Raw genomic sequence first — 15,146 nt, 5'->3', positions numbered from 1 at the left:
ACATTCAGCCCCTGCTTTCTAAGGAACCACGTGGGTAAGGACAGTGAGATTGACAGAGGAGCCAGGCATGGGCTGCCAGCAGAATGAGGCACTGCCTGGCTGTCTCCATCTCCCCGCTTCTGGTGGTCCATGAGGACCCCAATGCGAATCCTTGGCTGTGGGGCACGAGGAGTGTCCTGACACTGGTGAGTGAGGACAGCCTCCTCAGACCGGTCTCTATAGAGACCAGCAGAAAAGTGATGTGGGGGTAAGCTTGGTCTGCCAGGTCACAGAGCTTGATGAAGAGAAGTGCAAAGCCAGGAATTCAAGTTCTGACCCAAGTACTGACCTTGACACTTGTATATTAATCTAGAAAAGTCTGAGTAGTAATTGTGAAGTGGATGGGGTAGTGTTTACGGAAGGCAATAAATGAGCAAATGAGAGGCGCCTGGCTTCTCTCTCCTTTTCCAGCTCTACTCTGTCTTCTACACTGAGCAGGGCCGGGTCTGCCTTGCTCTCAGCTGGGTCCCTGCACTTGGCCCCGTGTTTGCAGAGTGCGTGCTCAGATAAATAATACTACAGGATCGAATGTTCTGCATCCCTCTCCTCTGGCCCCTTCCACCATTCGCTGCCACCCTCAATTCCTGGCTGGGTCCCAGTTGGACTAAGAAGGAGGAAGACATTTTCTGGAGACAAATACTTTATTATTCTGAAGCCTGGCTGTGGTCAGATAGTGAGGGCGGGGGTGGAGGATAAGCAGTTGAGGTTCCCATTTAGCCCCTCTTGCATCGTGTCCCTCCCACCCCCAATCATTTCCCTCCTACAGTTGAGAAGGGCAAATACATGACCATCTATCTGGCCATAAAAGGAATCAGAATCTTGATCTTGGTGGCAGAGGCCAGTTACATGCCAGTTTTGTCTTTATAGGGCATCCTGAGAAATGTGATACCCAAGTGCCTTTCTGGAAGTAAATACCCTAAAACTCATATAGAGGAAAGCTAGAATTGCTAGCCAAGGCATGGGACCCTGGGACAAAGCCTCCCAGTTCTGGCACTTCTGCTAGTCCAGGATGCGGCGCCTGTGGGAAGAGGAACTGGCCAGAAAGCACCTGGTGGTGCCCCAAGTGAGTGGAGGCCAGGGTGAGGGGCACAGGGACCCCGTTGGAGAACGCTGCTGTTTAAATATTAAACAGGGTTGTCTTGTCTCCCACATGGGAGACTTCCTGGTGCTCCTGAGGGTGCCAAGCTGAGTGCCTTGAAGCAAGGACTTCTTGGCAGCCCTTCACAGTGCCCACCTTGGAGCAGGACACAGGAGACAGCACAGGAGTCAATACTTGGTATTTACCTATCTACCCCCCAGCGCAGAGGGCCAGAGGGCAGGAGCTTCACTCCCTGCTACAGGGAGATGGAAAGGCCCAGAAGTCTGGGCTTTGCCCCACTCTTCTTTAAATACTCAGTTTAAATAAAGATAAATATTAAATAGAGATAAATAGGCTACAGGGGTAGGAGTTTTCTCAGGGTTGGGTGAGGAAGCGCAAAGCCCGGTACGTCTGCTCCAGGAAGCTCTGTAGGTTGGCAACAACAAGCACCCCTCCTGCCCGGCGCTGGAAGGCAGAGGTGAAGGTTGGCATGGGGCCCTGGGTGGGCTGCCCCGCTGGAGCTACCCCCAAGTCTTCCATCTGTTGAGGGGGAAAGAAGAGGTCAGCAATCAGGCCCACAAATGAAATGCTCAGAAAGCTGATGGACTGAGGACCGCATGATTAGTGGTACAATGAAGACTTGAACCCAGGTCTCATTTCAAACTCCGGTGCTGTCAATTATGAGGCGTGGAGGAGGTGAGGCCGAGAGTGCCCTGGGGTGAGCATTGGTCCTGACACACAGGTTTTAAAAAATACTCCCATCCTAACACTAGGGAACAGCCAAGGCCCCAGGCATGCACCCACACACCCTCATCCCCCATCCTAAGAGATGAATGGGCCTTTGGGGCCCAGCTTCTTGAAGTTTCTGGGCTTCCCAGCTCTGGTGCAGAGCAGGCTGACTCACCTGCTGCCTGATGTTAGCAGCAAAATCAGCAACATCCAACTGCAACAGGACCAAGGAGGGGGTGACCTCAGGGGAAATCCCAGCAAGGGCCTGCAGGAGGCCCTGGTAGAGGAAGAGGCCGCTGTGGACTTGGCTCAGGCAGTCCATCTGCAGGGAGTGGTGGCATAGAATGTGAACATTAGGGGGTGATGACTGGCTGGGGTGCCCTCTGAGGCCCACAGCCTAAAGCCTGGGTATTTGGGCAGCTCTGGGACAGGTACAGAGGGTGTGCACTCCCCTCCTCCGAGGCACGGACACTCACCACCTTCAGGGCCTGGCTGGAGCAGCTGTGCAGGGGAGCCTGGGAGATGCCCAGAATGTGCCCGAGCAGCAGGAGCTCCTCAGGGTGGCACAGCTTGTGGGCAGCACACTGGGGGAAGGAGATGGAAGTGAGGGGCCATAGCCAAGGCAGTGCCCCTCCCTCCTGGGTCCCCCTCACCTCCTGCATCCTGTCAACCTTCTCAGCCCTGTCTGGCCTGTTCCCAGCTAGTGACAGCTACCCTTCTCATCTGTCCCAGCACTATCATGCCAGGACAGCCCTATCTAAAGAGTGTCTCCCCCCCAGCTTCTTTCTTTGATTTCTCCAATGTGTGTCCCCCCTACTCCTGTCCCTCCCGGACACCTCCCCTCTGATGCCTCCCCTCTGCCTCCCTCCCCACCCACTCCTGTTACCCTCCTTCCTCGCCCCAGAGCCCCCTCTGTGTTGCCTGACTCTCCCACTCACCAGGCTTTCCTGCAGCAAAGCTCCATCGGCCTGGATCTTCCTCACTTGCTCCAAGCACTTGAGCAGGAAGCTCAGGGGCAGGGAGTGGGCAGGGCCCAGGGGGCTGGCTTCTTGCACTGTCCAGAGTGCACTGTGCCAGAGCACGAGCAGCAAGGCTGGAAGCAGACAGTCCACTCCCATCAGGTCCCCCTCTGGGAGCATGAGGTGGCTCTACCTTCATTCCCATAACCATGGAGTTCCCCACCCCGGCTCCCACTCTGCCTCGCTCCCCTGCCCACACTCACCCAACAGCTTCATAGGGCTCTGAGTGGCAGACTTGGCTGTGGGTCTGAGTGGGTCTGTGCTGCAGGCTCTGAGTTCTGATGGGCCAGCTCATGAGGGCCTTTATACAGAACCCCATGGAGGTTTGGGAGGAAATTACCTGGTCTTGCGACTAAGGCTTAGTAATAACTTCCCAGGATTTATGCAAATTTGGTGTCCAGGACAATGTAGGGGGGTGTTGGTTCAAAAAGCTGTTTGCGAAAGATTTTGTGAAATTGTGGAATCTCTAATTTGTCTTTTGACGTCTGATCCCCCTTAAACTGCTTCCCTCCCCCCAAGCCCTACCCAGATCTGAAGTGCCCAGGGGGTTTGAAGTGAACAGCTGAACAAAGGCTGAGCCCTGGGTAAAACTAATGAAAGCTGGCGTCCATCAGACTGATGAGGGAGGAGGCCAGCCTCAGTCCTGGCCTTCCTGCCCACTCCCCTCCTCCTGGGGCAGCCCTTTGACCCCTGGCCCTTGGGAGTCTCAAGCAATCTACTTTCCAAGCCCCTAAACTCTAAGAGAAGAGAGAAGGGGGATTATACTTCCCCTTCCTAATCCCCAAATTGTTTGGGTGGCTGCTTTCCTGGGTCTCCTCTTGAGTGGCCAGAGACACTGAAGTTTCACCTTGTCCTCCTCTCAACTTCAATAGGCACCACCCCAAGTTCCAGGCGGTCTGGAGCTGGTTAGCTGGGAACTCCCCAGTTCCCCACTATGACTCATTCCTTTAAGCCCCCGGAATCCTGGCGGAGGCCAGAGGAAACCGGATATCTGTCCCAAATGAAGCAAGACCCTTGGCTCTTGGCTCACCTGCCCTTGCCCTTCTACCTCCTCCTGCGTACCCTATTCCTAGTTCTTCGAAATGGGGGGACTGGTTTCCCTGGCAGGAAACTCCAGCTGGAGTGTGTGTGTGAGGCCCTGAGGGAGAGAAGGACTGGGGGGTGGAAGGGGGCAATTCCCCATCTGAGATTCCTGTTGTTAGGTGCTGTTGAGTCTGTTCTGATTCGGTTAGCCTACGTCCAATTGACCAAAACATGGCTTGGTCCAGGATCGTTCTCACGTTGTAGTGATGGAGCCCATTACCAGCCCATGTCACTGACAGTCTTCCTCTTTTTCACTGACCCTCTTTTACCAACCAAGCATGGCGCCTTTCTCCAGGCTCTGGCCCCTCCTGCTAACATGTCTGAAGTATGTGAAATGAGATCCCACCATCATCGCTTCCAAGGTGCATTCTGGCTATACTTGGTCTCAGACAGCTTTATCTGTTCCTCTGGCAGTCCAAGTGACGTTCAACTTCAACACTATATTTCAAAGACACCACTTCTTCTGCCTTTTTATTCATTGTCTATGTTCTCCCTCCATATTGAAAATATCATAACTTGAGTCGGCATATGTTGGTGACATCTTTGCATTTTTAACACTTTAAAGAGTCCAGTACAATATGTCATTTGATTTCCTGACAGTTACTTCCATGAACAAACATGAACTCTTTGACAACTTTAATATTTTCTCCATTTATGATGATGTTGCTTATCCAGTTGTGAGAATTCTTGCTTTCTTTATGTTGAGGTGTAACCCATATTGATGACTTCAGTCTTCAAATTTCATCAGTAAGTATTTCAATTTCCATTTCTTTTCCACAAACAAGGTTGTGTCCTCTGTACATTGATGAGTCTTTCAATCCTGATGTTACATTCTGTTTCATACATTCCAGCCTCTCAAATTATTTGCTCAGCACTTTTTTGCTGGTTAGATGCTATGGAATTGGCTTGCACACATAGTGATCCCATGGAGAACACAAAGAAACTGCCCATCCTGTATCACCCTCAGAATCTCTGCGATGCTCAAGGTTATTATTTATTGTGTCAACTCAGCTCATCTTGTTGCGGGTCTTCTCTTTCTCTAATGTCTACTTTTTTAAAGCATGATGTCTTTCTCCAGGGACTGGCTCGTCTTATCTTTACTTCCAAGCAATAAAGTAGGAAAGGAAATAACCCTCACACTCAGCTTTCCTGACTGTAAACCATGCAGGATTCTTTTGTTCTGTTCAAGTGACTGCTTCCTGGTCAATCTACAGGTTCTGCATGAACACAATAAGGAGTTGCTAGCCTCCATAATGTTATCATCTATAATTTGTTATGTTTCACACAGTTGCGTGCTTTCGCATAGTCAATGCGGGTCAATGCATAGATAAAACATCTTCTTGGTGGTCTCGTTTTCAGCTAAGATCTGACATCAGCAATGATATACCATTTGTTCCATGGCCACTATTGAATCCAGCTTGAATGTCTAGCAGGTCTCTGCCCATGTACTGCTACAGTAGCTATTTTTAAATTTAATCTCCATCAAAATTGTACTTGCTTGTGATAATAATGATATTGTTTGATGATTTCTAGTCTCTATTGGATCATCTTTGTTTGGAATGGGGACAGACATGGATCTCTTCTAGTTAGTTGGCCAGGTGGCTGTCTTCCAAATTTCTTGGCACAGTGCTTCTAATGCTGTATCCTTTTGTTGAATTTTGGTATTTAATCAACCATTGTTTTTCACCAATGCCTTCAGTGTAGCTTCTTCCTTTAGCACTATAAGGTTTGGTTTTTTTTTTTTTAAATCACATGCATTCTGAAATGACTAAATATGAATAAGTTCTTTTTGACACAGTGGCTTTGTGTGTATCTCTTCATACTTCCTGCATTGTTCAACATGTTGTCATAGAATCTTTCAATATTGCAACTCTGGGCTTGAAATGTTTTCATCTCCAATTCTTTCAGCATGAGAAATGCTGTCTGTGTTTGGTACGGAGCCAGAAGACACAGACTGGGGAAGATCTGCCTCCTTGAGTTAAGTCAACTTTAATTACGTGGATGGAATAAGGTTTTTGAGATCTTCCTCTGCTGATGAAGAAGCTGCAAACATCCATCAAGAATCAATGTGAAATATAAAAATTAATCTAGGATAACTGGGAGTTGTAAAAAAATAATGAAATGGTTTTGAAAATCACTAACTACCTAACTTGGGAGGGACTAGAGAGCATCTGCTAAGTGAACTCAGTCCCATAAGGACAAATACTGTGTAAGACCATTATTGCAGAAATAGAAAGATAACTGGTAAAACATGTATGAGGATCCAAGGGGAGGAGGATAGGAGCAGAATGGTGAGGATGGATAGGAGAGTACCCATTGAGTTGCACAGTTTGATGGGTAGGAGGGGTGAGTAAAGGAAGTGAGAAAGATCAGTGTGAAAACCAATGTATACAAACTTTGTAAGTAAACTAGTATAAAATAAAAATTTTATTAAAAATGGAACCCATAAAGGTTGATGTATCCTAGTTATTATTCAGCTTAAAAGAACTGTATTAAACTGCCCACCAGCAACCTTCTGTGGAAGTAAAATGCCTTGCTAAGGATAAAAAAAACCCAACAAACTTGTACTGTTTTAAATAGGACAATCGTATTCTACTATCTTAGGAATGATAAACTGAAGACTAATAGTGTCATATTCATCATCAAAAAGGACACTTTAAGATCTATCCTGAAAAGAAGGACAAATGGAAACATAGAGCCCTAGGAGGAAGTGGGATGGGTACAGCTAGACTGAGAGGACTGCAACCAATGTGACAAGATTAACATAAATTGTTGAATTGAAAATGAATTTGCTCTGTAAATTTTTACCCAAAACACAATTACTCCCCCAAAAAGTAGACATTTATGTCTTAGTTAAAAATTCCAAATAAAAATTAGATGACTGAAAACCACAGTGCATTTTTTCAAAATAATCTTGTAGTAAAATTTATCCTTGAATGCAAAAATTGTATACATATAAGCATTTATGTTTGTGATACTCATTAGACAATGTTTCACTGCTATTTATAAAGATTTTACTGACTGGTTGGTGGTTTTAGAAGTAAATCTCCAAGTTTTCTTTCCTAGTCTTATTAGTTTAAAGTTTCATCAAAACTGACTGGTATTTAAAATATTGATATTTTAGCTTCTAGCATCACAGCAATATACAAGTCATTATAGTATTACAAGGACAAGTGGTGACTTAGAACCCTTGGACCACTGAATGCCACTGGTGGTGGTGTCAAGTACCATTGAGTTAGGACTACCGTACTTCTGGGTTGGCAACAGTGGGTAAGAAAGTGATGTAATCCTGAAGGCACACTGTTTGAATCTACTGGTTGCTCCATGGGAGAAGGACGGATAATCTCCTCCCTTGAGATTTACTGCCTCTGAAAACCCTCTGGAGGGTCAGCTATGAGTTGGTTCTGCCTTATTGTCCCACAGCAATAAGAAGGCAGAGTTCCCTCCACCCTGGTAAGGATCTCCTAGTATCTTCCAATCCTGTGAACTAGAACAGAGGGGACTACTTTGTCCAAGGATACTGGTAGCAGAGTGAGGGGTAGAACCCAGCTTTCTGCCAGGGTTCTATGAGCCTTCCCTGGACATGGATGGCCTATTTGGGACATCGTGACAGACTACACCCATGATTGTCACTTTCTATCACAGTTCACCTCCCAGTGTTCCAAGGAACAGAGCCATCCTTAGGTGAAGATACAGCTTATTAGGCAGTGACTAACTCTGGGACTAGGGTGCCCCCTAGTGGCCAGAGTTGGTAAGTACTTCACCAGCTAATTAGCTGCTATGGCCCCCTCTGGTCTGCACATGGGCAGCCCTGCACACACAGGCCTGACTAGCTCAGGCTAGACGATTTGCCACTACACAAGTTGAGCTCAGCTCTGTATCCTGCATCTTGGAAGAAGAGTGTGTTGAGGTACCGTGGAGGGCTGGAAAGTTACAATTTAAAACACGTTCCCATTCCCTCCCCTGTAGGTATGAAGTACTTAACATGCACTAACTATACTTGAGCTAAGTACGTCTATGCATTATCTAATTTGTGCCTTCCAAGGGAGTTCTGGTAGCCTAGTAGTAAGAAGCTGCACTGCAATCTCAAAGGCACAAAGTTTGAATCTACTAGCTGCTTTGGGGGTGAAAGATGGGCAATTAGAAAAGCTGCAAGAGGGTCAGCTATGGGTTGGTTTCAGCTCGATGGCATACAACACCACCAAATCACAACTGACAAAACCACACAGAAAGAAAACCCTACAGAAAGGGTGGAAAAAAGTAACTAGGCTTGAAGTCTGGTTTTAAGAGTCATCATTTTTTCTTTGTTGTCATTGTTGCAAATATACTACCACTTAACTTTTGCTACTCCAATTATTTACAGTACTGACAGTGTTTACAGTAATTGGGTGTGCAGTTTTTAATTTTTTTTAGCTATCATCCCCTCCCTCTCACTCCTGGAAACCACTAGTCAACGATCTTTGTAGGTGTCTTTTCTTGTCATTTTAGAAAGCCACAGACTATTTGTTCCTTTTGTGATTGACTTGTTTCATCAGCGCATCTTGGAACTGGAGATACTGTAGCACGTGTGAATCCATCTATGGATATAGTCCTACTTAGAGTCACTAGTATCTAATACTTGTTGGAGTGACCTCGGACATCCATGCTACGTGTTTACTGCCTCTGAAAACCCGCACTGTATCAGCTATAAGCGAGTTCAGCCCTCAAAAGTACACAACCACCTCTGTGGCATTGTTGTTAGATGCCAACAATCTATGATTCACCGTGATTCTGAACAAGATCTCAGCCTTGCCCCTCCTGTCGTACCCCGTCCTCATGATCTGATTTGCTCAAGCTCATTGTTACAGTCACCGTGTCGATCCAGCTTATTTAGGGTCTTCCTCTTTCTTTCCAGAATCACAGGAATGGTTCCGCCACCATGGCAGTGAGGGATAAAAGGAGATGTGAACGTAATGAGCAACTCCCCAAAACTTTCCTGAACCAATAAAATGCGCCAGGCATTCAGCAAGGGCCAGGAGGCTATAGAAAAGTTCCAGAAATGCCTCCATGTTTTAAGACATCCAGCCCAGGTAGAAGACTCAGCTGTCACAAACATGACCTCCTATGAAACTAAGAAGATAAGACTTCTCTGAGCCTGAGAAGTGTGGAGGCTGTGGGTGCACTGAGCCTGGAAGGATGGGTACAATTTGGCAAGGGGGACTGGAAAGCCAGGCAGGGCCAGGGAAGGAGGCAAGTAAGGTAGAGGCAGGCATCTCCGAAGTTATTTTTCAGTTAACAGAGCCTGGTAGGGACAGACATGGCAGTGTCTCAGGTGCCATCCAGAGACCATATGAATAATTCAGGCAGTCTGGCAAGGTGGGTGTTAGTGACCGAGGTGGTACTTTTCCCCACCACCTGCACCTGGATTCAATGGCTGAGGCAGAGGGGAAGGTCCCTCCTGGGAATCCCATCAACTCTGCTGCTGGTAAGGAGCCCAACCCCTTCCCCAAGGTGCTACTGGGTGAAACTAACTGTCAGCCTCATTGGAGACCCTTTTTTTCCCTCACCAGCTCCCAGATACGCCTTTTTCTAGATCTTCAGCCTCCACAAGTCTCCAGATCTTGATTTTTAAAGCCAAGAGGTCAGTCTATCCTTTAGCTTACAGATATAGGAAATAAAGGTTTCATGATTGGCTCACTATTTGACAGCAGCTGGACTAACCTCAGCATAAACCCACGCCCGCCTGGCCCCAGCTCCAGGGCTTCCCACCCTTTCCTTGGCTTTCACGTCTCCACCCCAGGTTACACTTCTGTGACAGCACTACCAACCCTCTAGCCACCAAGTTGATTCTGACTCCCAGTACTTCAAGATTAAGGGGGGGGGATCAATCCTTAATTCTGTCAAGATTCAAGTTGTGAAGGTGAAGTATAGGAATGAGCTGACACATAAAGAGCTTTAGAGAACTGTTTATTGTTTAAAAATCATAATTGAAGCATCAAAAAACTTACAACCCTACACGTCCCAATTCCAGCCCTGACTCCCTGAGGGAAGTGCAGGACTGTTCCCTCCCATCCTGCTGCCCACACCACTTGCCAGGACCCTGCCCTGGGAGGCCACCTGCCACTGGGCACTAAGTCACCGGCTGGGGAGGGGCCCTGGGTGAGGTGGGGTGGCTGGCTCCTGGCACCCCTCACCCCCTGCACATATGCAGTCTGTGACCTTTGTGCGGGAAGAGGGTCTGGCTCCCCAGGCAGGGGACCCCCAAAGGGAGAAATACAAAGAGCCAACCTCCCTCATCCTGCCCCTCCCCAGCCCCCGAGCTCAAGGGAAGCTATCATCGTCATCTTCCGCCATCTCTTTGGCAAACTCCAGGTCTTGCTGTTCTCGCTCCCGCCGCTCCTGGGGAGAGGAGGGGAGGTGAAGCTGGGACGCTGTGACTAGACAGGGCCAGCTTCACTGCCTCACCAGCCCAACAACCCCAATGCCTTACGCGGCTCTCCATCTTTCTGGACACTTCTCATTCCTTTCTGAAAGGAAGCCTAAGCTTTTAGTCTTACCCTAACCAGAGGGATGCTTACCTCTGCAGATTCCAAATCCTTGTTGTACGATTTGGGAGGAAACCTCATGGCCTGAAGTACAGGAAAAAGAAGTCAGATGAAGGAGCAGCAGAGGTGCTGACAGACTTGACTGTGTCCCTTCTGTGTACTAAACGCTAGGCTGCTGTCTGTTCAGTGCGTGTGGGAGTCAGACGGCGTTCTCACTGCTGTCCCAGCTGACCCTCCACTGAGTTTCTGATGTTCCTATCTCTTGAGAGAAAACGGCTCACTTCACTCCCATGGCACCACGGGGAGTCAGAACCACAAGAGTTGTGGCCTTCAGGTCAGCGCAACGCCCTACAGACTCTGCCCCCAGAGCAACACCACAACCACAACCCAAAAAGCCCTGCTGTCATCACTTAGCGACCCTACAGGAGAGGAGAACTGCCTCACAGGATTTCCAAAGATGTGATCTTCAGAGAAGTCGACCTACCTGCCGCCCCCGCCCCCCCGCAGCACCGATCCTTCAATTACCAGCCAGGTGTCTAACCAGCATCCCTGCCCCCACCCCCAGCTCCTTAACCACTGTAACAGCTCCTGGTAAATACCGGGCGGGGGGGGGGGAGGAGAAGGGGGGGACAGAAAAAGAAAACACAAGCAAAGGAAGAGAACGAGCGGGGAAACCACTTGTCTAGCCTTCTTGTCAGGAGTGTGGGTGGGGGTTGATGGTGAAAGAAAAGAAGAAATGCAGGGATGAAGGGAAGCAGGGGGACGTAGGCTTGAGACACGAAGGGACAAGGTCACAAAGAACCTGTGTGCCAAGTATGACATCAACCAGCTTTTCATCAAGGTTTCCTGGGGGAAGGAGATGAGGAGAAACTGGCCAAAGAGGAACAGCACTGAACTGCCGGACACAGGGTGAGGGCTTTAGGACCTCCTTTGCATCGAGATACCACACCTATGTTTTCAACACATTAGACTTCCCTGAGTGCCTTAATACAAGTTCCTGAGTGATGCAAATGGTTAAGTGCTGGATTTTTAGTCAAAAGTTTGGTAGTTCAAATCCACTCACGGGTGCCTTGGAACGAAGGCCCAATGATCTTCTTAAAGGTCTCAGCCTTGAAAACACCATGGGACAGTTCTACCTCTGCATGTGGAGCTGCTGAGTTGGAACCGATGACAACTAACAACAAACACCTTAATACAGTGATATTATTGAATTCCATTAAACCCCTGAAACAGCCAGGGCAAATAAATACCTCAATGCCAGCTTCACAGATGGACAGAAAGAGGCTCAGAGACTATCATGTTGCCACAAATGACAGCAAAATGTGCTTCTAAGCACGGTCGTCAATTTAAAAGTGTGCGACAATGTGTTAAATGACTCAAATTAGCAGAAAATCCAAATCTTCAATCCTTGACTCTTAATCCTTGTCTAATCCTCCCTGACAACCATTTCCCTTTATTTATTTATTTATTTTTAACCATACCCCTTTAAAAGCAACAGAAGTGGTGGCACCCTCACAAGTATCTGGAATAAAGTCACTTTCCTGCCTCTGGGTTCGATCCTGCTATTTAACGTGACTTTAAAGATATGGGCTGGGTATTGTGTCTCACTAAAGTCCACCTTTCTCTGTGGAGCCAACAGACAGAGAGGGAGGAACTTGCCGTCAAGTTCTCCCATGGATGCAGTCCAGGACCCTCACCTTGACGGACATGTTGTGGATGTCAAGGCAGAAGGAGATGCGCTGGTGGAAGGCTAACTGGGGCTCTCGGGTGGAATAGATGTCAATCATCTCCTTCGACTGGACATAGCCCTTCTCGTGGTTGATGCTGGCTTCAATGACGCCATCCCGAATGGCCTGCAGGCCCCAAAGGGAGGAAAAATCTTATCTCATTCCTTTGTCTTTCTTGTACATTCTATGTCTCTGTGTCTCTCTCTCTTTCGCACGCACACACACACACACACACACACACACACACACTCTCACTCTCTCTCCACTCCCAAATTTTCCTGGCTTTATTGGTACTCCTTTACAAGATAATGCCATTGTTTTGCCTACTTCCCCAAATTCCACCTCTGAAATAAGGCAGGAAGGTGATATAGCTTGTGCCACACTGGTTTTTCCAAACACACCTACCTTGGCAACAATGAACTCAGCATCCTCTGGGCTGTCTAGCTGCAGCTTCTGGGCAATGTCGGCCAGAGAGATTCTTGAATAGGACAGGCTGATCATGCGCACACCTGGAAGGAGAAGCAGGCAGCATGGGCACAGACCCTTTACCTGCTCATGCGCAGACACAAGATTGCCTCTATTTCCTGGAGAAGCTGGTCTGATCTTTCAATGGAACCCCGGACTCGGCTGCACACCTGTCTTAATCACGTTGTGCCGCAGTCGGATGATAAGAGTATAGGTCCCATCTGCTTGAAACTTCTCTCCAAACTGATCCAGGACTTGGTTGAACTTGGCCAGGTTTCCGGTCCTGACAGCTGTTAAGGGGGGGAGAAGAACAGATGAGATGATGCAAATGGACACAAACACTAAAAAGGGCTCACTGGTGGAGAGTGTGACTGGCTCTGGCAGGGGGACCAGCCTTACCTTGGGTCAGAAGAAAGTAGGGCATGAGTGAGCGCTTGAGGGAGGGCTGACGGAACTGGAGCCGGTCAGGGATCTCTCCTAGTAACAGCTCCACCACAATAAGCAGCTTGTGTACCTGGGAGAGGGTCACATGGAGCCCAGTGGGTAGGGAGCCCCACCAGGTAAAAGGAGAGAGTGAGATGGGACTTCAGTTAAGTGGGAGGTGGGGAAATGCAGTAGAGCAGACCCATAAAGAACAGGAAGATATCCCCAACCTGTGCTTGGTGTGGCATCAAAGGGCCTCTGGAGCCAGGCACTGGGAAGTCTAACCCGTAGGCCACACCAAGTCTTAAGCTAATCTCATTTGCTAACCAACGTATGCACCCCTTGAAACAGGCCAGGTGGGCAGTTTTTATGGCTCAGAAATGGGTGGGGGAACAAAGCACAGAGGCTCAAGGAATGAGATGTTTCAGCCAAGGAGGCTGATGATGGAGGTGGGTTGTTAACAGAGGGTAAAATGTGAACAATGAGCAGGTTTTGGTATCAAGGTGGAGACTGAAGAGGCCTAGGCAAACCTCAGTGAGTGCTCGGAAGTATGTGACTGAAAAGAGGTCTCTCCTCTCCCAGGTAACCCCAAGTCTTTCTGAACAGGGCCTCCTGGAATTAGCTCTGTACAAAGTAAATGAAGGTGGAGGTGACCTTGTCCTTCAATCAAGAAGTTCTCGCCAAGTGAGAAGCAGAAAATAAGATGGCCAAATCATGAGAGAGCAGTTTGAATTCTCTACTTGCTTCATGGGAAAAGGATGGGCAATCTCTCCCATGAGATTTACCACCTCTGAAAACCCGCCGGAGTGTGAGCTATGAGTCAGTTCTGACTCAACAGCACACAACAACAATGGTCTAACAATGACAGCTAGACTGTCTAACTCCCAAGACCATTATGAAGATATTATGCAAAGTGTGAAGACGTGAACAGATGTCAGTTATGAGGACACTGTACTGGGCAGGCAATGGGGTGTGACCGACAGGCGCTTCCCGGGCAGGAGGGCCAGGCCCGGAACTCTGCTTAGGAAGGCAGCTGGGTGAAAGCTGGGTTCTTGGAGGGGAAGATGACAACTGGTCAGAAGACTAGTGACAAGAAATGCTAGTGATGTTAGTGAGGCACTGGCAATCCTAAACTAAGCAAATCCAAACACATGGAGACAAACCAACAGAGGACTTGGTGCTGGGGGTAAAAAGAATCCAAACTGAGCTTCCTGTTTGGTGACCTGGAGGCTAAAATAGGAATAAAGCTTAGGAGACTCAGAGGAAGGGCTGGCAATGGCTGCAGAGGAGATCATGAGGGATAAATGGACTGAGGGGTCAGGTGGTGCTCAAGATACGAGTCACAAAAAGTACTTGGGTGAAGCACCATCAAATGAGAAGTGAAGCTATGAAATCAGTAAAATCATCCATGAGGAGGTAATGTGGATTATAAAAACACCTGGGGAGCCCTACAAATAGGAAATCAGAGAGGAAGAAATGTCAGTTACAGAAACCAAGCCCTTGGGAAGGCAGTAAGGTTGCCAGGTGAGCCCTGAACGCTATAGGAGGAGGCCTGCAGGAAGGAGGGAGCTGTCATTCACGTGTTAAGAGCAGGGAAGCAGGATGAGGACAGCAACCAACAGCCAGGACAGGGCTTTTGGTGGTGGGAAAGAATTCAGTCTGCTGCAGGTGAAGAAAGGAGCACTGAGGAAATGGAGAGGGCTGGAGGTACAAAGAGATGGCTGTTATAAGGTTGGGAGAGCTACTGGTGGTATAGGTAAGGCCTAGGAGGAAGTAGGTGGGAATGGGATAAACAGAACAGGCACCTTTAAGTTAAAGGACAGAAAGAATGAGTGAAGTAATCCCAAATTGAAATGGAGAGCAGCAGCTGCAGTAATGAATACTGGATGGTCTCAGTCAGAATGAGCCTTGCCACCCAAGAGTGTATGGATCAGGTGACCTAGCGGCAAGAAGCTGTACTGCAGTCTCAGAGGTGAGTGGTTCCAATCCACCAGATGCCCTGCTGGAGAAGAAGGGACAATCTCCTCCTGTAACAGTCAGATCCAATTTGACGGTACAC

At 48.2% G+C, this 15,146-nt stretch overlaps 2 protein-coding genes across 4 annotated transcripts in view; both read right to left on the bottom strand.

Moving 5' to 3' along the window:
* Positions 1 to 1,492: 1,492 nt before the first annotated feature.
* CSF3 (colony stimulating factor 3 (granulocyte)) lies at positions 1,493 to 3,090 on the bottom strand. Its single transcript, XM_006889403.1, has 5 exons — positions 3,069 to 3,090; positions 2,785 to 2,939; positions 2,323 to 2,430; positions 2,022 to 2,168; positions 1,493 to 1,657 (listed from the first exon to the last, which is right to left on the bottom strand). The coding sequence occupies exons 1-5, from the start codon at positions 3,079 to 3,081 to the stop codon at positions 1,493 to 1,495; spliced, it is 588 nt and encodes a 195-aa protein (XP_006889465.1). The 5' UTR covers positions 3,082 to 3,090.
* A 6,790-nt stretch (positions 3,091 to 9,880) lies between these two features.
* The window catches only part of PSMD3 (proteasome (prosome, macropain) 26S subunit, non-ATPase, 3), a 16,702-nt gene continuing 11,436 nt past the window's right edge, over positions 9,881 to 15,146 (bottom strand). For 2 of the 3 annotated variants that reach the window (XM_006889400.1, XM_006889401.1), the window contains 6 exons: positions 13,064 to 13,178; positions 12,835 to 12,954; positions 12,605 to 12,708; positions 12,170 to 12,325; positions 10,506 to 10,556; positions 9,881 to 10,326 (listed from right to left, as the gene is read on the bottom strand). In XM_006889400.1, the coding sequence (XP_006889462.1) occupies positions 10,249 to 10,326; positions 10,506 to 10,556; positions 12,170 to 12,325; positions 12,605 to 12,708; positions 12,835 to 12,954; positions 13,064 to 13,178 (624 nt within the window). In that variant the 3' untranslated portion in view covers positions 9,881 to 10,248. The remainder of the gene's footprint in view (positions 10,327 to 10,505; positions 10,557 to 12,169; positions 12,326 to 12,604; positions 12,709 to 12,834; positions 12,955 to 13,063; positions 13,179 to 15,146) is intronic. The other variant, XM_006889402.1, reaches the window with a different exon arrangement.

The sequence above is a fragment of the Elephantulus edwardii genome, unplaced genomic scaffold, assembly GCF_000299155.1.
Source record: "Elephantulus edwardii isolate Elephantulus edwardi_28Jun2011 unplaced genomic scaffold, EleEdw1.0 scaffold00077, whole genome shotgun sequence".
Lineage (NCBI taxonomy): Eukaryota > Metazoa > Chordata > Mammalia > Macroscelidea > Macroscelididae > Elephantulus > Elephantulus edwardii.
This window is presented reverse-complemented; position numbering and strand designations above follow the sequence as displayed.